This window comes from Symphodus melops (assembly GCF_947650265.1).
Source record: "Symphodus melops genome assembly, chromosome: 22".
In the NCBI taxonomy this organism is placed as follows: domain Eukaryota; kingdom Metazoa; phylum Chordata; class Actinopteri; order Labriformes; family Labridae; genus Symphodus; species Symphodus melops.
In genome coordinates this window covers 429,049-455,143 of record NC_136712.1, presented here as the reverse complement: position 1 = coordinate 455,143, position 26,095 = coordinate 429,049, and the positions used below count along the sequence as shown (strand labels likewise).

Sequence of the window (26,095 nt, the reverse complement as noted above, 5' to 3'; positions counted from 1 at the left end):
ACTGGAATCGTCCCTCCATGATGCACACCTCCCTGGAAGAGGTTACCAGAAGGCTTTTATTTTGAAAAACCGAGCTCTGTAATTTCAAGGCCTTTGAGATGAATTGTGGAGTTGGGCAGAACTGGAATATTTGTGTTGTGAAAAGGGGAAGAAGCCAGTAAAAGAGTAAAACTGGAGAAAAGGGAGAGTGACTTTTTTTAAATCTTTTCTTTGTATCCTGGTTGATCGTCCTGCTGTGAGCTCAAACTTGTAGAAATAAAAACAATAAAAGAACCTTCCTGTGTCTGTGTAATACTGAAGTCCTGTTAAAGGGGACGTAGTGTGAAAATCTTCTACAGTGAGTTTAAACCTGAGAATCAACATGTGAAATACAAACGCTCCGTTTCTAATGTGCTCCCCTTGTGACGTCACAGTGGGATCACCCTGCTATCTCCAACCCCAGTCTAGAGTTCAACTTTTGCTCAGGTCCACCATTTTTATTCTCTACTGAAGGAGTGAGGTCCACAGGGAAAACTCAGGGGGCGGGGCTTGTTGCATTTAAAGAGACATACACACCAAAACGAAGCGTTCAGAGAGAGCTGGTTTCTACAGCGTCACAAACCTGCTGCAGACAATATTTAATAAATATACACTTCACGCTTAAAGTCAATACTTGGGTCAGCTAGAAATCAAAAGTTCACTTGTAACAAATAGTGGCGAGGAGGGAGGGGCTTAAGGGTGACAATACAATTATCCAATTTTAAGCTCAAAGAAAAACACCATAACAAACCCTTTTTACCGTTTCCTGTTTGTCTGTTACAAAATCTATAAATGACCTTGACTGCAGCATAACAAGGTCAAAGGCTCAATTCGTGGCTGGCTAAACGCCGCTTCGAGACCCCCCATTGGTTCTCTGTTTTTGTTTTGGAAACGATGACTGAGAAGAATCTTGTGAGCGGCCGCACAGGAAGTCACACACACACACACACACACACCTGCTCTAAAGTTTACCCATGATGCTTTGTGGCCGCAGCCACAGTGTGACCCACTTTCACTCTTCATGGGGGGAAAATGTGACTCTTGTTTCCTTCGTCCATTTTAAGAACCAAACAATCATCAGTGAGTTTGACCTTGTGACCTCTCTGCATGTTGTGTTTGTAAGTTTGAAGTGTTTTGATGAGAAGAACTCTGAAAGACAAACTGAAGATGTTTCTGTGCATGTGAAATAACGACCACGTGTGCCATGAATGCCTTTGTGGAAATCCTTATAATTGTTTTTCATGTTTACAAAAAACACTTTGACACGAGAAGTTTAAAAAATTACATCTCCAAAAAAAGTGCGCTGATTTTTCCTTTTTCGTTCGTTACCACACGAATCCATCAAAGATCAGGATGCATCGATTTGTTTCCATGACGACCACAACTGTCCCGTGTGCCCGAACAACGCCACCGCAGGTTTGTTTGAAAGGAAGCAGAGCGAGTAATGAAGCGACAGGAAGAGAGCGTTCAGCCTTCAGCACGCCACGCCAACAGAACCTGTGAAATAATCGCTCTCAACGTTTTATTGTGTTAAAAGAAAAACAAACCGTTTACAGAAATCAACATGCACGCTATTGTTCCTCTGTGTGTGTGTGTGTGTGTGTGTGTGTGTGTGTGTGTGTGTGTGTGTGTGTGTGTGTGTGTGTGTGTGTGTGTGTGTGTGTGTGTGTGTGTGTGTGTGTGTGTAAAAAGAGGATGAAGGAGCAGCTGCATGACTCTGACACCGTCAACGTTTAAACCTAAAACAAACGGCGAATAAATCAAATTCTAACGTCGTCACTCGACAGGAAACAGGAAACAGGAAACGTGATCGAGCATCTCAGCCGTCGACTGAATCAATAAATCTTTAAACGAAACGACCTGATTGGATTTATGAACTGTCACGTAAACGTTTCCAGACAAAACATTTAGGAATAAAACGTGTTTTTAAATTAAACTAACAGAAGTTGTAGTCGAGTATTGACGGAAGCCCGACGGGGACAAACTGCTTTTCACAACGTTTTTTTTGACGGGTTCTTTCAGGACGTCACGGTTTTTCACGTGCGAGCGGCGTAAACGAGTCGAGGCGGTTACAAACAGTCGACATGAACTTGTGACAGCGCCGCGTACTCGAGACAACGGCGCCAAAACTTCGATACGTTCGGGGAAAACAACAAGTGAGATAAATAAAAACACAACTTCCTCTTCGGTTTTATTTTTAAAACCAAAAATCGACCGATGATCGAAACGCTCAAAATAAGAAGTTTGATAAATTATGAAGAAACTTTTACCGGTTTCTGTTTCTCTGAGATTTTCAAAATAAGATAATAAATGCTGCAGCTGGTTTTTGATTCAACAGAAAATTATTATAATTTATTTAAGTTCCCAAGAAATATATTTAAATGATCTAAATCTGATTGAACTTTGACGATGAGCCGAATCAACAAATCGATCAGTCTAATAAATTAATCCGTTTTATAATTTAGTGTTTTAAATAAAGAGACAAAATAAGTTTAACACGAATGATTCGTTAAAATTTGCTGCTTGCAGTGAACAGGATGACTTTTATTAAAGTTATTAGTATGTCAACCAAAGTATCATTTCTCGATCTGTCTTTCTTGGTTTTATTTTGTCGTTCTGTCGACTTCCTGCTTCAATCAGAATCCTCTTAAAAAACAAGGAAATCTATTTATATTCGGTTTGAGTCTAGTTGAAGTGTTGGTCATGATCCTGCAGTAAGACTTTTCCTCCAGCAGGTGGAGCTGCTGCGTCATGAATCTGTCGGCGTGCTGGCGTTCGGACAGTTCGTGGTCACATGATGCTTGATGTTTGAAACAAAGAAAAACAAAAGCTGTGCTGAAGCCGAAGGCGTCAAGAGACTTCTCCTTTAATTTAAAAAACAGGAAAGCTTCTGTGTCCATCGTCTCTGACAGAAGTTACAGTAATCAAAGTGCTGAAAACGTGATTTTAGTCGATTTAAATCTCTGAAAACACACTTTCTTTGAATCATAAGTTAGTTTTACTTTGAAGGGAACAATGATAAAACCCATTTTAAATATATTTCCCATGCTCCTTAGCAGCAGAGGCAGAACAGAGTGAACAGAAACGTTTGAATTAATTTAAAGATTTTAGAGCCGACACCGTGTGAAAGCGTCTGCAAGCATGATGAAGAGTGTGTGTGTGTGTGTGTGTGTGTGTGTGTAAAAGTGTGTGCGCTAGCCAGAGGTGCAGCATCCACCAGCGGGCGTGGCCTGTGGTTCATCGTCGACAATCTGTACGCCCCGCCTACTCGATGCTGATTGGCTAGCTCCATTGCCCTTCAACCTGGCGTCGGCCTGAGCTGTTTCCATCATCCCTGGAAACAGGAAACCAGGATTTAAAAACACGCCGTGAAAGACGTGAGACAAAAAACAAATGATGAATTTTATTAGTCTTTAAAGGAGCAGTCTGTAACTCTGACCCCCTAGTGTTTAAAATGAGTACTGCAGTCTAAACTCTAATCATTACAGAGAGCTGTCTCCCCCCCTCCTCTCACACAGGTCAGCATGTGGTGGACACTGTAGCTTCAGTGTTTAGCCAGCTCTGCATGTGGTGGACACTGTAGCTTCAGTGTTTAGCCAGCTCTGCATGTGGTGGACACTGTAGCTTCAGTGTTTAGCCAGCTCTGCATGTGGTGGACACTGTAGCTTCAGTGTTTAGCCAGCTCTGCATGTGGTGGACACTGTAGCTTCAGTGTTTAGCCAGCTCTGCATGTGGTGGACACTGTAGCTTCAGTGTTTAGCCAGCTCTGCATGTGGTGGACACTGTAGCTTCAGTGTTTAGCCAGCTCTGTTTGTAGAGACACTGTAGCTTCAGTGTTTAGCCAGCTCTGTTTGTAGAGACACTGTAGCTTCAGTGTTTAGCCAGCTCTGTTTGTAGAGACACTGTAGCTTCAGTGTTTAGCCAGCTCTGCATGTGGTGGACACTGTAGCTTCAGTGTTTAGCCAGCTCTGCATGGGTCTGTAAAGCTTTCTGCGTTCTAACCTCTCTCCATGTTTCATCTCCAACATTGATCCTAGTTTGAGCAGCTTTCTGCTGCTGGAGCTTATTAGAAACATGCAGAGGCTTTTTAGCTCGGGTACAATCACTTCTATCTGAAGCAGTTCCACTGCCCGCTTCCATCGCTGCAACACCTGTTCACCTGATAACTGCTCTCAGTGGAAGAGGACAAGCTGCTCGTGGATGGACACATGTTGGATCAGTGGTTAAATAGAAATGATGTTCTGGTTCATTTGTGTTCAGTTCTTACTTTTACAGAGATCCAGGAAGAGCTCCTCGATGCCTTTATTTAGCTTGGCTGACGTGTGGTAGTGTTTGGCTCCCACCGACTCTGCGTAACTGATCACACACAAGACCAACAATGAGCTCAAATAACTGGCACTCTTAAAGCTGATGTCTGTTTGATCTCACCTCTCGGCCTCTTCCACTGAAACGTGTCTGTCTTTGTCCAAATCTATTTTATTACCTGAGGAGGAAACACAGACAGCAGGTTAAAACATGTTCAGGAGCTTATTTGTAGAACAGTTTGTCAAACACGACTTTGTTCCACTGAGCAGGAAATGTAATAACAAGCAGCAGTAGCCCCTCCCCTTCATGACATCACAAAGGGCAGTAGCCCCTCCCCTTCCCCAATCTCAGGTTGTTGGCACAAAGAAATATGAGGTTAAAGGTCACATATACAAAATCCTCTCCTCCATGTTCCTCTAACATGCGTCTCTGTGTCTCCAAACCCCCCAATTATGAGAAAAGTCCATCCTCTCCGTCTTCTGCCTGCTCCACTTTTCAGTAAATGTGTACTCAAACAGGCCGTTTTCCCTTCATGACATCACAAAGGGCAGTAGCCCCTCCCCCAGGTGGGTGACACTCCCACAGCTAGGTGTTTGTTCTGCCCTCTGAGTCTGCCTTCTCACCGTAAACAATAGGACATGGAGCCAGAAAGCAGCGAGTACACCCGAGCCCTTCCAGAGAGGGGGCGTGGTCAGACACAGCTCATTTACATATTTAAAGCTACAGACACAGAAACAGCCTGTTCTGAGCAGGGCTGAAATAGAGGGGTTTATAGACATGATCAAATACAGGATCAGAGTGGATTTACAACAACACACTTCACACACATGATGAAGAGGAGCGAGGACACTGATTTATAACGTGTTGAAGAAGAGGAGGAGTTAAACTTGAATTATAAAAATGTCCCGCTGGTACATGTGAAGCCACAGACGAGTTTTATTCTGAGATATTTAGGATTTTATAGCTTCTCAATAAACAGACAAATCTTATTAGGCTCTGTTTGTAATCACATCAGACTTGTTCATGATTTCAGGAAATTAAATTATTCAGCATGAAGGTTCCTGATTCATGTTTCAGACAGAGGAAGTATTATAAGACGCGTGCGGTGAGGGACAGGACTCCAGCGCCCCCTGCAGGAGGCTCAGGCTTTGTCCAGTCACATTTATCATCTGTGTGACGAAACAAAGGCAACAAGGCAGGACGTCCTGCAGCTTGGAGGTCGGCCAGGGGGCGGAGCTACGTGATGACATGAGCCATGAAAAACAATAAAAAACAAAACAGCCTGTAGTGGTTTGTTCTCTGAACGTCCTCGTGATCATCAAACATCGATGACCGTCCCACGATCGAACCCATGACGAGCATCAAAACAACATAATCCAGTTAGAACATGAAGCCACGGGCAGACGCCGCGGCGACAGGATGAGCAGACACGTGGACATGACCGCCGCTGTGGAGACATCTCAGCGTTTTTAAACTGACATAACGGCGGCTTATTGTAAATCACGCTCTGTGCACGCCGCTCCTCGCCGCTCTCGTCATTGCTCCTGTTTCCACAGCGAGCGCCTCCAGAGCGAGCCAGCAGCGCCGCAACGCACGGCCCTGTTTTTCTCTTTACTTCATCGTGACCTTGTAGTTCTGATGTCATTTTGTAGTTCCTGTGTGAAATGTGTGCAGCTGCTGGTTGAGCATGGCGTGAGCGTGGCGTGAGCGTGGCGTGAGAAAGGCGGCGCTCACACAGAAGTAATGAAGAAAAGAACTTACCTACTATACATAAACAAATGTCGTTCCCCAACATTTTCCTCAACTCCTTCACCCAGTTCTTCACCTGCAACGACAACACGCACACTTCAGACTGAGACCAGAGGACACGCCGTCCAATCAGGCGTCTCTGCTCGTTAGCATGGTGGGAGAGTAACTGTGTATGTGTTAGCATGTTACAGTGGCGCCCAGCGGGACGCCACCTGTCTGAACATCTCGGAGTGTGTCCGCGTCCGCGTCGAGGGATTACAAGCGGTCATGGTGACACGTTTGTGTTCAGTCACCTGGGACACACGGGACGGCGTGCTCGTGGTTAAGGGGGGAAGCGTTACCTTCTGAAAGGAGTCTTCGTCTGTGATGTCGTAGACTAGAATGGCTCCGTTGGAGTCTCTGTAGTAGATCGGACCTAACGCGTGAAAACGCTCCTGCCCCGCTGTGTCCTACACACACACACACACACACACACACACACACACACACACACACACACACACACACACACACAGAGACAGAGACAGAGATGTGAAGCCTGTTCTGATTGGACGCTGGGTCAGGTGGGACAGCAGCTCTTACCCATATGGCCAGGTTGACTCTCTTTCCTGTGATGTTGAGCTTCTTTGTGAGGAAGGACGCCTGCAGAGAGACGAGCACACGTTAACTTAGGACCTCCTCCATCAGAGGCTCCGCCCCCTGGGACAGGGAGCAGCCATAGATCAATAAATGGTCGACCAGCTGATAATCAGCTCATGTTAAGGTGGTTATAACGTGACGTCATGTACCTACGTTAGCGTCAACACTTTGAGACGTTTCTCTTTTTCAACCTGTGAGAAAGTTTCAACCTTCGTGAACGCAGCGCTGAGAAATTCCACTGAAGGTCAAAGTCAGCGACCCCGCGTCCCCTCCAGCTCTGATTTATCCGACAGTTCGCTGGGAAATATCTGCCGGCTCAGAGACAGATTGTGTGTGTGTGTGTGTGTGTGTGTGTGTGTGTGTGTGTGTGTGAGCTCACTCAGCTGACTCGCTGTGTTGTTGAACATGTGCTCTGACCTCTAAAGAAGGTCAAAACAAACACGGGAAACTATGAAATGTGTCGATCAGGACGCGTCCTCTCTGGACGATCTCGTGACAGGCGGACGCTTTAATGGCAGCGAGCTCGTGCTGAGCGGCGTCTGATGTTCACGGTGTTAACGCTGCGTCACGTCGATTTTAACCCCTGAAACGTCTCCTTTGTTTGTCAAACACGCTCCGTTCACAGTTAGTGAGGGGGCGTGGCCTGACCTCTCAGGACGCCATTATATCAGTGATTTCAAAAACCCATAAACGCTGCACCTTCAAAAAACACAACACAAAGGATTCTGGGGTTTGAACGCTCCTCCATCTTTAAAATAAACGACCACGAGTCTGCGGGTCATCGACTCGGAGGGAGCGGCTGGAAACGCTGCATCATACTTCCTGGATTTGTCCCGTCACAGAGAGAGAGAGAGTAACTCCATCGCTGCACATCAACATGCTGAACAGAAAGGTAGGAGGCGAGCTCAAACACACGCCGACTCCACACGTCTCCGAGATCCAGAGGGGTCGGACCAGATCCAGAGGGGTCGGACCAGAACCAGAGAGCTCCCCTCCATCCCGAGACCGCTCTAATCTGTGTTCACTTCTTTAAACCACATGGACGCTCTCTGAACTCCTCCGGATCGACCCTCGGCTGGTGGTCTCAGGTCTGTGCCCCGCCCCCTTCTCTCCTCCATATTCAGCACCACGCCTAGCGTCACGCCACTTCTACGCCGATGACGCTCTTACTGTCATCCCACCGGGTGACGCTACGGCCTCAGAAAGACTGACTGCGTTTGAAAGGTCCGACGCTGAGTGTGTGTGTGCGCACACACTCCGCTCAGCGTGAAGGAGACAGACGGTGAAGAGCTGAGAAAAAGACAGGAAGTGAAACTCGAGTCACCTGGCTGACAGGATCACTGCGTGCTTCCTGTCTAACACGCGACCTCCATCTGATCTGATCATGTTTGTTTGAGAGCTCTTTACGGCAGAGACGGTTGAGGGGGAGAGAGAGGGGAAAGGTCAGAGGTCAGAGGTCAGCCTCTGTACATGGAGCCAACACAACTGCAGTCATTGAAGGACCGCTTTCTGATAGGACAGAGCAGCAGCCAATAGGAGAAAGGCGTGTTTCAGGTGTAAACACGCAGCAGCCTGAACATAAAGGCGTCGGCACACGGAAACTATCCAACACAATCACACCTGTTACCATGGAAACGCTCAGTAAGAGCGTTCAGGGGAGCTCGCACATCCAACCTGGCAAAGCATCTCGCCGACAGGTCCAGCAACCAATGTGATAAATAACACACACACACACACACACACACACACACACACAGGTATGTGCCACCCAGCCGCCAGTATCTCCCTGGTGTTGCTCCACCTCCGTGAAATATGTAGTAACCATAAAATCACCAGACATCCGTGCAGTGAGACAATCACACTGCACGCTTCCTGCAGGACCAGGTCCATGACCAGGGACAGGACCAGGTCCAGGTACATGACCAGGGACAGGACCAGGTACATGACCAGGGACAGGACCAGGTCCAGGTACATGACCAGGGACAGGGACAGGACCAGGTACATGACCAGGGACAGGACCAGGTACATGACCAGGGACAGGACCAGGTACATGACCAGGGACAGGACCAGGTACATGACCAGGGACAGGACCACGTCCAGGTCCAGCAGGTACATACAGTGAGCTCATTTAAGATCCTGTTTTGGGACACTTGGCCCAGCCCTGGTTCAAACCCTATGAAAATGGTTGAACTTATCTTCAGGTGTGTCTGACATTCACCTCAGGTGACGTGACGTCAGCTTAAGTTTCAGTCAACGCCACCTCTGTTTCGCAATGAGACCCCCCCCCACACACACACACACACACACACACTTACCCTCCCAAGTGACAGCAACAACCCCCCCCCCCCCCCCCTCCACCTGCCGGCCTGTGCCCCCCACACAGGTCCTTCACCTGTCGCGGCTCGTGAGCTCACCTGTGGGACTTCTTACCTGTAGAGTTGTGATGTGTTTGTCGTTGAATTTGTTCTCGCAGTATCGCAGCACCAGGGAAGTCTTCCCCACGCAGCCCTCTCCTAACAGCACCACCTTGAACGAGTAGGTCCTGCCGCCCGTCCCGCCAGCGGCCATCACTCTCTCTTCACCGAACGAGCTTCTTTACCAAAACAAGCTAGCAGCGCTAATGCTAATCAAGTCCTGCGCAGCTCACATCAGAGAGAAAAAACGGCGCGAATCAGGAGAGCAGTACCTCGACAGCACGCGCCAGTCTCCCTCTCATCGATCCCTAACGACAGGTGGGGCGGAAACCGGTCTGATCCGTGAACTACTTCCCCTTTCAGTCTAATACGAAAGCCTGGTTTTCACTCAACTAATGGCGTCTCTTTGAGCTACCAGTTAGCCGGCTAGCTTTACCAAAGATCGTCTATACACGAGAAGAGGCACCTATCAGTTCTATTCAATCATCTGACAGCCCTGCGCTTCAAACAACTCTCGTGTTCAGTTATCATCTTCTAAGCGTTTATATTTCCTTAAATGTAAAGTATTTAATCTTAAACTACACTGAAACCCTCTCCTAGTTGTGTTCTGGTGTTAACTCGTAGCCAGTGATAACTCAGAAAGTTGGCACCAGGACTCGTAACAGAGTGAGAGGTCTGAGGAGTTGACTCATCTCTGCGGCGTCACATGATGACGAAGTCGGCTGCCTGTCACAACACTCTGCGCTGCTGGGGGGTTTCTGGTGTTTGAGACAGAAACACACCACTCATGTGATGATTTCATATTAATTACTCAAAGATGTTTAGGATAACGATTTGTTTGGCTGGACTCAGAAACACAACATGTGAAAAAAGAACAAAAAAACAGAATATTCCTTGATATTGTTATTGATTTATTTATATTGTTATGATCTTAATTTTAAAGGAGCAGTATGTAACTCTGACACCTAGCGTTTAAAATAGATACTGCAGTCCAAATTCAAAACATCCTGCCCCCCCCCCCCCACACACACACACACACACACACACACACACCCACACACACACACTCACACACACACTCACACACACACACACACCCACCCACACACACACACACACACTAGAGTCAACGATTTGGTATTTATCCTGTCAAAATAAGTCTAACATGTTGTTTTATCCATCAACAAGTCACGCTGCTTTATCTCGTGAGTCCTGAGATCCCTGAATGAGTAAATTTCCCCTCGATGTGCGATCAATAAAGTTTCCTTCTCTTTTAAAAACATGAATAACTCGTTACAGACGAGTGAGTCACAAACACACACTTTGTGTTTAGGATCAGCCACAGAGTCAGGAAACAATAAAATCATCTAATTCAGCAGGAAACAGAAGCGCAGCAGCAGAGTGTGTTTTAAGGAGACGTTGTGTATTCACATTTAATTCACAGCAGCAGATTACACGCTCTATATCAGACGATGTTCTTTAACTTTCGGTCTCTTTTAATAATTGGATTTCATTGAACAACACATCAGAGGATGCTTTTAAACTGTTCTGCAGCTTTAAAGTGAATATTTGTTGTGTTAAAATCTTCTGTTAAAAATTGTTAATCACATGATTCTTACTTGATTCACGTTTGAAGATTAAAACATGAAGGGAACCCCGATGTTCAGTGTGAGATTATCCAAAAAATAAAAATGTGTTTTAATGCGGTAGCAGTAGTTCCTTTACTAAAGTCGATGTTTGTTGTGTTTGTGCATCATCATATTTCCCCACAGCGAGCGCGCTCTGCAGTCGATTGATCTGGTCTGGAGTCGGAGCCGGATCCTCGTAGTGCAGCCGCAGCCAGGGCTCGCCTGAAATAACACGAATCAGACATCAGAGAAGGTCCCTGAACTCACCGTCATCCTCCTCATCAATTTCTTACCTTTCCCAACCCTCTGACCCAGTGACACCAGTAGCTCCGCCCCCACACTGTGATTGACGGGTTCTCCAACCTGAGATCGCCCCGCCCCCAATTTGTGAAGAATTTCAGCGAGCGCCAAACCGTCAAAGTCCACAGCGACACCTGCAGGAGGAAACAGAGATGAAGTCGCCTAAATGAAGTGTCGAGCAGGCCGCCAACATTGACCCAACTCATGCAGCCGATAATTTGGCGATCGGGCAGATAAATAACGACCTTGAAATGTTTAAAAAGCGCTCATAGATAAATACGATCAGGCATCAAAATCAACTCAAGAGTTCATAAAATCGGCCATAACCAAAACCCAACAGGAAGTCTGCCATCTTTATTATCCACGAGGGAAGGGGAGGAGTCTTAGTGTTGTATTTACAAACATTTCTACTGACTCCGCCTTTAAGTTTATATTTTCCTTTTTTACCCTCTGCCATGGTCTTCAATTCCATCTGATGTTTGGCTTTTCTCAGGATGCTGTAGTAATCTGTGTGGGCGGAGCAGAGCGAGTCAGCCGTCTCTTTGGCCACGCCCTGTTTCTCCATCATGGCATGGAATTTAGACAGAGCGGTTCCACCAATCACAGCGTCAGATATCTTTCTTCTGCCTTCTGATAGGTCGGACACCGAGCCAGTCATCGTCAACAAAACAGCTCCTACAGAGACGGAAACAAAACGATGGTCTGCGTTACCACGGTTACCTGAAGGAGGTAAAAACAGTGAATCTGATTGTACTCGTTTCCTGCCGTTACCCAAAGTTGTGACGAGCTCCATCAGGTCGTCGGGTCCTCTTCCCTTCAGCGCCTCCAAAGACTCGATCACCTCCAGGCTGTTTCCTACAAATCGACCAATCGTTGCATCCATACAGCTAAGCACCGCCCCTGTGCGCATGCCCAGGCTGTTTCCCGCATTGACCTGAAGTTACACGACACCGCCGCCATTAAAAGCAACCATCAAAATAAAAATAAACAGTTTCATTTGTTTTAGTCATAAAAGCTCCTGTGAGGACGTTTTGGATCATGTCGATTTTGGCGCCCCCCTGTGGACTTCTTTTTTTCTTTCATTGTCCTGAGCATGAGTGAATAAGAAGGCATCACAGTGTCTTTTAAAATGAGTATCATGACGATCTTTAAGTCCTTACGAGTGACTGCGCTAATTCTTTAGCGCTCTGCAGATCTTTATAGAGAGCAGCTCGACCAAACTTCACGTCCAGAACCAGAGCAGACAGAGACTCCGCCCCTTTCTTTGAGATGATCGATCCTGAAACAGAAACAACAGCCTGTTTTCATGTATTCATATGGTGATTATATCTTAGTACACACGGTTCAGTACCAGTAATCAGGGGTAAACTGTCCACAGTGCTGGTGGCGTCCCGCAGGGCATACAGGACTCGGTCAGCGGGAACCAATGTCTCCGTCTGACCCACAATGCAACAGCCCACTGAGTCCAGGATCTCCAGAATCTGCCCATGAAAACCTCCATTAATAACTTCCAATACAGAGGTACGCTTCCCGCCGTGCTCCCTGGTCTCCTCAGAGAGCATCAGGATTTAAATCCACCATGTTTGATGTTGTGATTACAAGAACCACAGCAGATAAGGGAGGACAGCGGTACGACTGGCGGTGAGCGAGAATTTAACCTCCATGCTATTCGCCATGACGATAACGTTAGCAAACAACCCGTGAGCTTTTAGCAGATTCAGACCTCAGACATCAGAATAAGGCTTCTTCTTGTGGACATTGTATAAAGGAGACAAATTCTTGAATGCATCATTAGATACACCGATGTTTTTAGCTTAATGCTAACATGCTAACCATGACGTTGCCAACAAGCTGACGTGTGGAGTTGTTTTTGGTGTCACCTTTGTTGCTGATTGGTGGATGTTGTATCCTGGGATTGATTCCAGTTTATCCAGAGTTCCTCCTGTATGAGCCAAGCCCCGCCCACTGATCATAGGCACCTCATGAGTCAGAAACACACCTGAGGTTATGTCATCACAATGGCCACATTCAATTCTTTGATGCAGTCAATATAAATCAGCCATCAGCGTGTGTGTGTGTGTGCGTGTGTGTGTGTGTGTGTGTGTGTGTGTGTGTGTGTGTGTACCTTGCATCCACAGGCAGCGAGCGCTGGCGCTAACACCAGACTGACTTTATCACCCACCCCTCCCGTTGAGTGTTTATCAACAATGCGCCCCGCCCACTCCTTTGGCCATGACATCACCTCCCCCGATGACATCATCTCTCGAGTCAGGGTTGTGGTCTCCGTGTCGACCATCCCCTTCTGCCAGATGGCCATCAGCATGGCGCCTGAGGAGGAAAAACCACCGGTGATGAAATGAGACCAGATTGAGGGAAACTGAAAAACGCTGACTCGTTAAAAGCTTTCGGACCGATCTGACATTCCTGCGCGGTTTGGTTCGTCACAGCCTGGATGAACGTTCGGATTTCTTCATCACACAGCTCCTCGCCGTCTCGCTTCCTCCTGATCAGATCCGGGATGGACTGCATGTTGACTTCCAAAACAAACAAACAAGAAACAATCAAGAGGAGACACATACAGAGACTAAGGTCCTCAAAGCAGGGTCCCCACATACAGAGACTAAGGTCCTCAAAGCAGGGTCCCCACATACAGAGACTAAGGTCCTTAAAGCAGGGTCCCCACATACAGAGACTAAGGTCCTCAAAGCAGGGTCCCCACATACAGAGACTAAGGTCCTTAAAGCAGGGTCCCCACATACAGAGACTAAGATCCTCAAAGCAGGGTCCCCACATACAGAGACTAAGGTCCTTAAAGCAGGGTCCCCACATACAGAGACTAAGGTCCTTAAAGCAGGGTCCCTACATACAGAGACTAAGGTCCTCAAAGCAGGGTCCCCACATACAGAGACTAAGGTCCTTAAAGCAGGGTCCCCACATACAGAGACTAAGATCCTCAAAGCAGGGTCCCCACATACAGAGACTAAGGTCCTCAAAGCAGGGTCCCCACATACAGAGACTAAGGTCCTTAAAGCAGGGTCCCCACATACAGAGACTAAGGTCCTCAAAGCAGGGTCCCCACATACAGAGACTAAGGTCCTTAAAGCAGGGTCCCCACATACAGAGACTACGGTCCTCAAAGCAGGGTCCCCACATACAGAGACTAAGGTCTGGACACGCCCCTGAGCCTGTCTGTACATTTTGTTTTTAAACTGCACATGAAGCACTTTGAGTTTATTGTTTTATGTTTTTAAAGCTTTCTTTGGTAAAAACAAGACTCACCTTATTGGGAAACACTGAAGTGAGACGTCCTCAGGCACAGATCGTAAAGCTCTTTAGGATCACACTGACGCTGTCAGACACGGAGAAACAACCTGAAGTGTGTCATTTACAACTAAACAATCATGGACATATTCTGGATATTCCCAGCTGATGAACATTTAAACTGATTTAAACCAACAGGAGAAATTAAACGTTTTGTACACGTCTGAAAATATTTGCTCATAAACGTGTCAGACGAGTCATGCCTCATACCTCTGAGGAGGAGCAACTGACACAAAGGTAAGGCACGCACACATGTATGAATGTCATTACATAAACTAAAGTCATAGACTCTAAATGAAGCTGATTTTAAGGATAAACACGCAACCAAAATCCTCTTAACGCACAATCTGAGTAGATTTTTTTGTCCTTGTCGGATCATAAGAACACACGCTCGCTGCATACATAGAAACAAACACAACATGTGTCCTACCTGGTCAGGAGCTTTCAGTCAAAGTGCGATCAACCTGCAGCTCATCATAAAGCAAACGCAGGTCAACAGTCTGCCGGCCAACGGGAGGAGAGCAGGTAGGAGGAGGAGGAGGGTAACAGCCAATCAGGACTCAGTTTTGGTTGAACAGAAACCAAAAGACCCCTGCTAAAATCCCCACTCCAGGTCAAGTTCACCTGCAGGTCTTATCACCTTGTCGTTTTCACCTCCACGCTGTTTCTTTTTAGACCAATAACATATTTATCATCGGTTTATTTTTACATCATTAAAAGCTGCAACACTTCGCTCCAAGAGGACTGTTCCTCCGTGATTCCACTTCCTGCTCATATCATATTTAAAATGTAGTGAAATAGTCTGTGTAGGGTCGGATGTGAAGTCATGGTGGAACTCAGAGCTCCTCTTCATCATGTGTGTGAAGTGTGTTGTTGTAAATCCACTCTGATCCTGTATTTGATCATGTCTATAAACCCCTCTATTTCAGCCCTGCTCAGAACAGGCTGTTTCTGTGTCTGTAGCTTTAAATATGTAAATGAGCTGTGTCTGACCACGCCCCCTCTCTGGAAGGGCTCGGGTGTACTCGCTGCTTTCTGGCTCCATGTCCTATTGTTTACGGTGAGAAGGCAGACTCAGAGGACTGTCAGTCATTAACTCCACTTTAGGATCCAAACGAGGTCAGAGGTCACGAACCTGTTGACTCAAGATGTAAAAAAAAAAAAAAAAAGCCAACACATGAAAGCAGAGAAGGTTCTTTGTAATAAATGACGGTTTATTATAAAGATTACAATCTGTTTGTTGCGTCGCAGAGCTCATCGGTTGTCAGTGTGCTCTTCAGTGTTTAGAAAAGGGAAGAAAAAAACTACAAGTACACACACCACTCACTCCAGAAGAAACTACAAACATCCTGTAAAAAGAGAAAAGGAAGGGGAGGAGGAAGAAGAGGAGGAGGAGGAGAAGAAGAACAAGGAGAAAGAGGAGAACGAGGAGAAAGAGGAGAACGAGGAGGAAGAAAAGGAAGAGGAGAAAGAGGAGGAAGAAGAGGAGAAGAACAAGGAGAAAGAGGAGAACGAGGAGGAAGAGGAGGAAGAGGAGAAAGAGGAGGAAGAAAAGGAAGAGGAGGAGGAAGAGGAGGAGAACGAGGAGAACGAGGAGGAAGAGGAGAACGAGGAGGAAGAAAAGGAAGAGGAGGAGAAAGAGGAGAACGAGGAGGAGGAAGAAGAGGGAACCATAAAACCATTATAACCAGGTGAATATTAGGAGGAAGGTTTCACACGCAGATTAGAAAGACTGGATTCTCAGCCAATCAGCAGGGAGCTGAGGCGCCGTTAACACGCCACTGTCTTGTCTCCATCTCTTCAACGATTGTTTTTCGGATTAGCGAACAGCGGACAACAGTATTCGAGGGATTTACTGGCGATAACATACGATAAAAAATACTTAATATAAAGCCTTTAAAATATCGCCAAAGTTAAACTCAACGCAAATCAGCAACAAACATTTCCAAACTGTTCGATGCTTGTTGGCTGATTCGAGGTTACGTGACAGCGTGTCGCTGGTTGTTTCTGATTGGCTGAGAAATCCAACAACAAATGATTGACCTCTGTATCGAAGGGATTCTCCGAGGGGGACCTGAGGTCAGAGGTTAAGAGATCGATCGACCTCTTCATCACGTCGCTCTGAGGATGACTCTGTACAGTAGACTCTAGTCCTTTATAATATATACTATACATAATGATCAGATTCACTCAGTGTAAACAGCTACACAGGCACTTTCCTCACACACTGGGTTTAACAGTGAAATAGTAAACGCTTGTTCGTGCTTTGATTGTAGTCCGTCGTCAGTCCTAAAAGGTTAAAGCTGCTTTAAGTGCAAAGAATGAAAAACCTTCTGCTGAAGTGAAACAATAATCAGAACTTTTCCAGACGTTGATTTCACGAAGCTTTAGTCGGGGATGTGTGTGAAGTCAAGCTCCCTCTGTGTTTGTTGTTCTCAGCTCTGTGTTCACACTGTCAGGACGACGTTTACGAAAGCTTCTTTATGTTTCGGCACAATGTCGAAGTACAACGGAAGAAAAACCGAGACAGACTTTCCAAACCATCCGTGGTCAGTCAGACACCCGTTGGTGAAACAGGAAGTGAGGGGCGGAGGACGTGTGGAGGGAGCTGAGGGATGAAGATCGTGTGTCCGGGGAGATTGTTTGTTTTTGTGCTGATTGGTTGACGTGTAGCTGTTTACAAAGGGAGAACATCACCCATAAAGATTTATAGACTACAGTCTACCAAAATATTACTGTATAGATTTTATTGTTTACCATACTTTATATAATACACTATAGCTACATGAATCTACCATAATATATATTATACAGACTATAAAGTCTACTGTAATGTGCTGTACATAGACTTTATGTTCTTGAACTTTTAAGCATGAAAGGGCATCGTAAACTTGGACAACTTGTTTTCAGGTACGTGTCGTAAAAAACGGTGGATAAATGCGGGGGATTTGTCGATGTGGAAACAGGCACTGTATCGTTGATTGTGCTTCAAAGGGAATCAGAAGGAAGGACGAACATGTCAGGAGGGCGATGTAGTCGTGTCAGATCAGCATAAATTTACTGTTCGGAATTATTATTTAAAAAGAAGGAGTTGTTAAAAGTCCTTAAAAAGTAGTATTGATGATGAGGCTAGGCTAGGCTAGGAGTTTCCCACAGCTTCAAGTCTTTGTGCTAAGCTAGGCTAAACACACCCTGGATCTGTGTCTGTACATATTTTAATCTGTCTTTGATAAGTTGTCAAAAAGATGGTTAGTGTCTTTGAGAGTTGTATTCTCCGCTTGTGTTATCGGTGTAGTCAGCCTCCATTAACCTATCCGTTAGCTTGGCGGTAGCGTAGGGTTGGCAGGGATAAATGAGCGTTCCATTTACTCTCCAAAAGTTGGACATTTCGAGATGCAGTCGGATATGTCGCCAGGATCTCCCATTGAAGTTAACTCAGTAACCCAAGCTTCAAATCCAACATGGCTGCTTAAATAAAGTGCGCCCAAATTATCACGTAGCATGTAGTTTTCACCTGGTATAAACTGACACGACACAGGTGTCCATGTTGCTTTTCTGAACGGGTCTGACCTCATTCTCAACTCTTCCGTCCGACTTCCCAGGTAAATGGAAAAGACCATTAGCCTAAAGTGCGTCGGCTAGCATGGCTAGCATGGCTAGCATGGCGAGTAATTCAGCTCACAATTAGCCGCTGATAAAACGTGTTTTTTCTCAGTCTCAGTTTGTTATTTAATTTGATTCATGAGTTGGTGTGTTATTGCTAACTGCTGTTCTATGATTCTACTTTGACAAAGTCAAGTACACCTACGATACGTCCGTGTTAGCTTGCAACAAGGCTTTCATTTCGTAAACGCTTTGTAAGGATGTGACGGACACATCCACACATTTGTCAGACAAATTAACATTTGAAACAGTTTGTTGGCCACGCCATGTGCTGCCTTTTTAAAAACATGATATATGGCCTCTGGCATGCTCTGGTTAGGGTCTGGAGGAAACTCCACGTATGGCAGGGAAGAAATCCCCAATATGGCAAGGAGGAAACTCCATATATGGCCTGTTCCTGTTGAGTTACAATTAATGCAAGATATTAACAGCAGGTCGAGCCGAACTGGGTTCAAAAATTTAGAAAAGAACAGTTTAGATTGAAGCATTTTGGAGGTTAACCTCAGAGGGTCAGGTGTTAGTGTGATGAAGGATGGGGAGGGGAAGGAGGAAGGTATTCTCTGTACAGATGGCTTTAAACAGATAGCACCATGTACAGTAAGCCCTCGATAAGCAGGTTAGAAACCAGAGAGGTTTACAGTTGGAGCTCTTCTGCAGCTCTCCCTGAAACACACAGCACATCAGCACAAAGTCACACTCATTGACAAATCATTATGAATTCCAAAACATCACTGAAACAACCTTTGAAATTCAACTCATTGTCAAATCATAAGGAACTCAAAATCATTATCCAAACTATTATAAACTCTGTAAGTCATCACCACCACATTATTATTACTTGTTATTAATAAATTCTAAATGATCTGTATTAAGAAATAAACACAAAATCTTCATGAGCGGTGGAGAGAAAAAAAAGTCACAAGAACATTCTTTCTTTGTGAGGACGGCGAAACAGCGTTAGCTTCTGTCCTGTTGATAATTAGCTCACTAATCGACCCCGTTGTCTTGTCTTGAGAAGCAGATTGGCACGAGGAGAAGAACCCGTGTGATTATATTTGTTTGTCAGACCAGCTCTTTGATCAATGTCCCGTCACCTCTTGATATTAGCAGTGCAGTCTTGTGTCCAGCTGAGATTAGCTTAGCATGCAAGGGAACGTTAAGTAGAGAACTCTGTTGATCTTCTAAGCTAGCTTGAATTTCCCTTGGGATCAATAAAGTATCTATCTATCTATCATCTAGCTCATTATAAGCTTGCTTTCGGGGGGGGTTTCAAGTGTCAAACAAGGGGTCCCTTAGACCCCCTGTACTTCACACCTGGACTCTAAAGGGCCCAACTGTGTGGAAGGGTATTTATCACATGAACTAGAGTTGAGTTAAACAGAAGCTAAACTGTCTTACAGAGGTCTAAAGCCAGGACTTAAGACTGGATACAGACCTTGGTTCTACAAGTTTGTTTGGGTTGATCAAAGAGCTGAAAAGACCAAACATCACCAAGACCACTCGGAGAGCTTGGCTCCATGTTGGTAAAAAGGTCTAAAGGTTGAGTCACTGATAAGATATCCTAGTCAAAAAGATGGCCTGGTGTTATGATGTCACAGTTCAGGATGTCTAGAGGTTAGTGGGCAGGAGAGAGGGGTCAAGTGGAACCATCCAGAAGCTGTCTGAGCGCCCGCTCGATGTTGATCCGATGTCCCAGTCTGGTGACGCCCAGCTCCACGTAGTCGTCTTTGGTGAGGGCGGGAAGATGGGAGCCTTCGATCTCGTGCTCCTGGAAGCGCTGGCGGTGTTCGGCTAGGCCAACGCTCTCAAGCCAATCACCCACATCATATTTATTCCATAAGTTGAGGGGCCGCTGCCTCCATGGCCGAAGGGCCAACAGGGGCCCGCTGAGGACTGGGGAGGGGCAAGGAGAGGCGTGGGGTGAGGGAGAGGGGGAACGGGACCTGGTTCTTGCGCTGGCACTTCGCATCACAAAACGAACTTCCTTCGGTTCTGAGGGGAGACTTAGACTGGACGACTTCAAGATGGTTAAAGCTCTACCTGAGCTCAGGTCTGGCCTTTCAGAACCGGAGGAAGTATGCCCCAATGGCCTTTCAGAGGGGGAGGGAGAAGGGGAGGGACTCCGGCGAGTAACAGGGTAGCGGCTTCCTGGTCGGACTGTGTAGCTGGCCCCAAAACCTCGCTGGGAGATAGTGTGGAGTTCACCAAGACTGGAGAACAACCTGTAACACACCAAACAACCAATGACACAAATACACTGACCACAGTTACCAGTCCTTCTACTGGCCAACCATTCATCCAGACCAGTACCATTGTTATTGATACCTATGAAGAATGTGGATCACCATGATCATTATCACAAGCTTTCAACTCACAATTGTGAAACTCCTTTCAGAAAACAAGACCAAGCAGGTCCCCCCTTTACTGAAACCAGTAATGCTCGCGGGTGTTATTAGCTATAGCAAGCTAGCTAGCATAAAAACCAGGAGCGGACTGAGATTCTCTGAAGATAACTGAAGTGGACAGAAGCATATTTTTGTGTTCTGTCCTCGGATGTTTTAAAGACGACAAACAGGCAGCGACTCTCCTGAGACAGAGAGAAATAAAGCTTGACAGGTCATTACGTTAGTAAGCCACAATGACACGTCTGTTGGGGATGCGTTTACCAAATGCTCAAATTACACGTTTAATCCCCAGACTGACGGGGTAGACTCTGAGTTCATTAGTCATCTGTGACGGAGGAAGATGTTAGTTAGCTGTTAACAGCAATCATAACAAGAAGTGTTTACCAGAGTTAAAAACCTACGATTTACTCTCTCCACTCTGCACACATCTGGAACAACACAAACAACAGATTCTGTTACAACACACACACACACACACACACACACACACACACACAATCAGCTGGTCAAATCAGTGGATCTGCAGTTTGTTGACATTAAGCAGTTGAATGTACCTGGCACCTCCTACTGGTGACCTCCGACCTGGATCGAGGGGACTCGGCTCCTCCCCGAGAGAGTGACTGTCTTTGTTCAGCAACTGCAGTCGATTAGCGAGGTCCAATCCTGACCCCGCCCTGCCGCTCAGCTCCAGAGCTGACGCCGACCTGTTAGTCAGATCAACAGCTGACCCAGACCCCTGACCACCGAGTGCAGCGGGACGACCCCCCCCTTCGTCTGGGCTGAGGCCTCGCCGCTCATCTCCACGATCATCCCCACCGCCCCACAACTTCGACCTCCTCTGGAACAGATAGCGCGGCTGCCTGCTGCCCCCACTGGTAGGGGAGGAACAGAGGGGGGAGGAGGGAGATGACGAGGACCCAGCGAATGGGAGGAGCTCACTGTCTGACGATTGCTTCAGCAGAGGATCCCGCAGTGCAGAGCGGCCTCGACCTATAGGTGAACGAAGGCGTGGCTTGAGAGCGATGGGGGAGGTGGCAGGAGAAGAGGGGGAAGGTTGTGCTGCAGGAGGGGTGGTGGGAGAGGACGGAGCTGGAGGGGAGGCCAAGGTAATGGAGGGAGGGAGCGAGCTGGGGGAGGTGCTTTCAAGGAGCCGTTCTTCACCGCCTTCCTCTTCTTCCACTCGTCTACCCAAAGAGTCAGGACCCTCCCCGCCTCCTTCTCCAGCCCGCCGCTGAAACAAGGTGAGTGAGGAGGGGGGCGGAGGTGCAGGAGGGCTGGCAAAGGCAGGGGGTGGCGCTACGAGACCGATTCTACGGAGCTCCTCCCTTGTCTCTTCATCGCTTGAGGACAACAACGCTGGGGGGAGAGTAACCGTGTAAGCCCCGCCCTCTTCCTCCGAGCTGCCCACTGTGAGACTTCGCCTCCTGTCAATCAGAGAAGGGTGAGTCTCATTTGCCAGGGCTGGCAGGGGGGTGGGTCTCCAGCGCTCAGGGGAGGGGGCAGCAGGTGATGTCACTCCTCCCTCTGTTTCTGGACGCTCCACCTGTCCGTCAGGGAATAAGGGCGGGGTTATGCGTTTATGCCTCATCTCAGGACTGGTCTGGGGGGTGGGTCGCTTGGAACGCTGCTCAGGGCTTGTCTGAGGGGTGGTGCGTTTGGATCGTGGCTCTGGGCTGCTCTGTGGGGTGGGAATAGGGGTGCGTTTGTGTCGACCTTCAGGGCTTGCAGCTGGGGTGGGGATAGGTGTCGTGGAGGCAGAGACGTGTTTGAGCCTCGGCTCTGGGCTCGGCGTGCGAGCAGTGAGCGCTCGTTCTCTCGCAGCAAGAGCGAGGGCGAGCGGAGATGACGGGTCTACGAACAGAAAAGGAGATTTGATGCTTTATTACAGGAGGCTGAACAACTTCAAAATGCTGAGTCATGGTCTGAAAACAAGAAAGCAGAGGACGGAGTCAGATCATGCTGTGACACTGACCCAGAGGTTTCCCTGTCAGCGGATGGAGGAAGGTGTGAGGTGTCGGGGAAGGCGACAGGACCGGCGCCGGCGGGGGGAGCTCTCCCAGGTCGTCCATTGAGTGGCTCTGAGTCAAGAGAGGGGGCACCTGGTTCTCAGAGCCAGAACCCTCCACAGACAGGAAGAGAGATGACCTGCGGCCCTGAACCCGAGCGCGCTCTGACAGAACCTGCTGCTGGTACAACTCCGCCCGACTGGGGCTGCAGGGTATGTCTAACTTTGATGGATCGTGATCTTTCATGCCGAGTCCTAGAAGGAGAGAAGAAGAGTTAGACTGACAGCAGGTCGATTAAAGGGACAGAAATATAAAGACGTTAATTTCCCAGAGCAAGAAAATGATCTGACCCTGCTCCTCGACAGGAAGCTGCTTCAACAGAGGCGACTTCCTCCTCTGTGGCTTCGAGGGCGGAGCCTGCTGTCCCACATTAGCGTAAGGGTTTTCTATTGGTCTTCCCCGGCGGCGTGACAGTGGCGAGTGACCGAGGGCAGGGCTCGTGCTGTGAAGGGACAGGGTCGAGGTGTGTGTGGCGGTGTGAAGCGTGTGCGTGGCGGTGTGAGTGGCGGTGTGCAGCGTGTGCGTGGAGCCGTGTGCTTCAGACTGCAGCTGAGGCGGCATGTCCTGCAGGATGATCATCGACCTCGCCTTCCTCTGCCGCTCCGCGTGGGCGTGGCTCCTCGCCGGTGCATCGGAGAGCTCCTGGAGCCTTGGCTCCGCCCCCGGCTTGAAGCTGGAGCGAGTCAGGCCCTCCCCTCTCGCAGGTGGAGGAGGGGGGAGGAAGGAAGGCGGAGGCCCAGAGTCGAGGAGGAAGATTGTGGAGGTTGAGGAGGCAGAAGGAGGAGGGGGCGGAGCCGTCTGAGGGGGAGGAGGGATGAAGCTGTCTGTCAGGGAGGAGCTCCTCGGAAAACGACTCTCGTTGATCAGCGCTGTGATCCTGTCGTCGTCAGGTGTTCCTGCCACGGCAACCAATGACACGTTAAAACCAAACGTCAACTCCTGCAAATACATCGGCAGTGTTTCTGAACTGCTGTCAGCGTGCTTCATCATTTAGACTCCGCCCCTCCTACGCAGCGCTCTTATGAAACACGTTTTTATTTCTACTATAAATAAAGTTCGTTTGAGTGAAGCGTGCGTCACACAGCCGATGATGTGTCTTACCAAAGCTCTTGGTCCTCGACATTCCTCGGGGTAACGCCATGGTGCTCTTCTCTGGAGCCGAGGGGGGGACCAGACCCTGACGCTCGAACAAAGACTGCACACACACACACACACACACACACACACACACACACACACACACACACACACACACACACACACACACACACACACACACACACACACACACAGATCAGGACTCTGACATCACTCTGAGAGGAGTCAGTGTGACGTGGTTACACAGTGTGCCTCACGTTGATCTCAGCCTGCGTGATCCTGCGGCTCGTCGGTCTCTGTTTCACCGTGGCTGCTCTGAAGTCGTCCGAGGGGCGGGCCCTCAGAACGACCTCCTGCTGACCCACGGCCAACATCTCGTCCAGTTTCTCTGCAGGAAGGAGGCACAATGAAAACAACGTCAACGCCAAACGAACAGGCAGAGCTGAGACACAAACACGTTAGGAACATGACGACAGGTCGCAGGGCGGCGCAACTCTGAAGTCTGCAGGTGGAGAAGGACCAAACAATCTCCTACCTCAGAGTCATTCAGCATTAAAGGGACTAATATATATAATATATATTTTCAAATGTCTTAAAGTTGTTTTTCTTTTACCTTCTTAAAAAGCTTCATTACATTTTTAAAGTGAACGTATGTTGGTGTAATCCCAGGATGAGCCTGAAGGGGGCGCTGTGGGCTGCTGAAACCTCTTAAACAGACCTGGAGAGCAGCCCTCCCCTGGCAGCCCTGCAGCGTTGTGCCTCTCTAAAGGCTTCCAGAGAGCTGGCCAATCAGAAGCAAGCGGGCACGTTGAGAGGGGGGGTCTTAAAGAGACAGTATCAGATCCATCACAGACAAACGCTCAGTGTTGTCAGCCCTGGACGACGTTACATCACTGCACCACCACTTAAAAACACCGTGACATCACTGTGACATCACTGTGACATCACAACATGTAAGACACTAAAACACCGTCGAACCATCAGCATCATGACTCACCGATGCGTCTCCTCCTGGCTGCAGACAAAGCAAAGGTCAACGACACACACTCCTACAGTTTGATGATAGTCTGCACTGTGTGTGTGTGTGTGTGTGTGTGTGTGTGTGTGTGTGTGTGTGTGTGTATGTGTTTGCTTTACCTATCTCCTCCAGGTCAGCGGTCATGGACTTGGATCGGAGTGTCAGCGAGGTGCTGGGGGCTCGTTTTGGAGGGGGCGGGGCTACAAGACAAGAGCCAATCAGATAAAGGGTTCAAAGTATGCTGCTCTATACGACACTGACTCTCGTTTAATATTGATTTTTATAATTCAGTGGTAAATTAAGACGAATGATTTTACATGATCTCTTTTGGTCATGACATTTGGAATGGATGTAAATGCAGCACTCCCCTGCACGCCACCGTATGGTTATGATGGCGTTTGGATACACAGATCCGTTCATTCATACCTTTCTTTCTGACCAGGTTGGTTTCTGATTTTCTGGAAACGGAGACGACCTTCATCAACAAACGACTTCCTCCCTGACGGATCAGGGAGACGACCTGCCGGTGACCCACCTTTACCACGTCGGCGCCGTTCACCTGCAGAGAGAGAGAGTCCGTAAGTCTTGCCACAACATGAGTGAAGAGAGATAGCCCCGCCCACTCAGGGACGCTTTGGCACTCGGCCCTGCCGGGGTCACAACAGAGGGGGGATTTTACCTCTATGAGGAAGTCTCCAGTCCGTAGCCCCGCCCTCCAGGCCACGCCCCCCTGGTCCACTGACTCCAGGTACTGCAGGGCGGGGAATGCAGGTGTGGGTGCAAACTCCTCAATGGGGGTCTCAGCTGAAAAAAGGATCAAAGTTAACATTCAGTTCAAACTGGGTTTAAAATCACAGGCTGCTCAAACTGGACTGAAATCACACGTATTTCACCAAAGGGTCAAACGTCTCCAAGGCAACAGCTGCTGAGGCTCATGGGAGTTGTAGTAATTAGAGATTTGAACCCTCAGGGTAAACAGCGCACTGCTGTGTTTCTGTGTCTCTCACACCTTTACTCCTCCACAGTGAAGCAGCTTCACCCAGAGAGTCTAAAATAACAAGCTGCCTGTTGGAGTGACACTCTGAGGATTCACATGAAACGGCACAGAGAGGAGTTTTAAAGCTTTCTGCTCTCTAAAGACTCCGTCTGAAATATCTTTCCTTTTTCTCCTGCAAACACCCACCACTCCATCCATCCATCATCCATCATCCATCCATCCATCCATCATCCATCCATCCATCATCCATCATCCATCCATCATCCATCCATCCATCTATCATCCATCCATCCATCCATCCATCCATCCATCCATCCATCCATCATCCATCCATCCATCCATCATCCATCATCCATCATCCATCCATCCATCATCCATCCATCCATCCATCCATCATCCATCCATCCATCATCCATCCATCTATCATCCATCCATCATCCATCCATCCATCCATCCATCATCCATCCATCCATC

At 47.7% G+C, this 26,095-nt stretch overlaps 3 protein-coding genes across 7 annotated transcripts; all 3 read right to left on the bottom strand.

Annotated features, from left to right (window-relative positions):
• Positions 1-1,325: 1,325 nt before the first annotated feature.
• rab21 (RAB21, member RAS oncogene family) lies at positions 1,326-9,589 on the bottom strand. The gene is made up of 7 exons (XM_079335148.1): positions 9,142-9,589; positions 6,655-6,714; positions 6,414-6,521; positions 6,085-6,148; positions 4,447-4,501; positions 4,286-4,374; positions 1,326-3,352 (listed from the first exon to the last, which is right to left on the bottom strand). Exons 1-7 carry the CDS (start codon positions 9,277-9,279, stop codon positions 3,213-3,215), a joined length of 654 nt encoding a protein of 217 aa, XP_079191274.1. The 5' UTR covers positions 9,280-9,589; the 3' UTR covers positions 1,326-3,212.
• A 1,234-nt stretch (positions 9,590-10,823) lies between these two features.
• Positions 10,824-14,865, bottom strand: tymp (thymidine phosphorylase; the record flags this gene model as incomplete). The annotated part of the gene is made up of 11 exons (XM_079335496.1): positions 14,805-14,865; positions 14,333-14,402; positions 13,465-13,587; positions 13,179-13,381; positions 12,934-13,032; positions 12,405-12,534; positions 12,214-12,332; positions 11,825-11,987; positions 11,501-11,728; positions 11,047-11,187; positions 10,824-10,975 (listed from the first exon to the last, which is right to left on the bottom strand). Exons 3-11 carry the CDS (start codon positions 13,580-13,582, stop codon positions 10,824-10,826), a joined length of 1,353 nt encoding a protein of 450 aa, XP_079191622.1. The 5' UTR covers positions 13,583-13,587; positions 14,333-14,402; positions 14,805-14,865.
• A 2,409-nt stretch (positions 14,866-17,274) lies between these two features.
• LOC306817735 (SH3 and multiple ankyrin repeat domains protein 3-like) lies at positions 17,275-25,468 on the bottom strand. 5 transcript variants are annotated; one of them, XM_079334851.1, is made up of 11 exons: positions 25,304-25,468; positions 25,051-25,183; positions 24,744-24,824; positions 24,604-24,621; positions 23,864-23,994; positions 23,610-23,703; positions 22,799-23,404; positions 22,415-22,702; positions 20,997-22,293; positions 20,844-20,870; positions 17,275-20,259 (listed from the first exon to the last, which is right to left on the bottom strand). In XM_079334851.1, the coding sequence occupies exons 1-11, from the start codon at positions 25,451-25,453 to the stop codon at positions 19,674-19,676; spliced, it is 3,411 nt and encodes a 1,136-aa protein (XP_079190977.1). In that variant the 5' UTR covers positions 25,454-25,468; the 3' UTR covers positions 17,275-19,673. The 5 variants fall into 5 exon arrangements, with proteins under 5 accessions (XP_079190977.1, XP_079190979.1, XP_079190978.1 ...); XM_079334855.1 differs by having other exon boundaries at positions 20,126-20,259; positions 20,827-20,870; XM_079334853.1 differs by lacking the exon at positions 20,844-20,870.
• Positions 25,469-26,095: the final 627 nt, after the last annotated feature.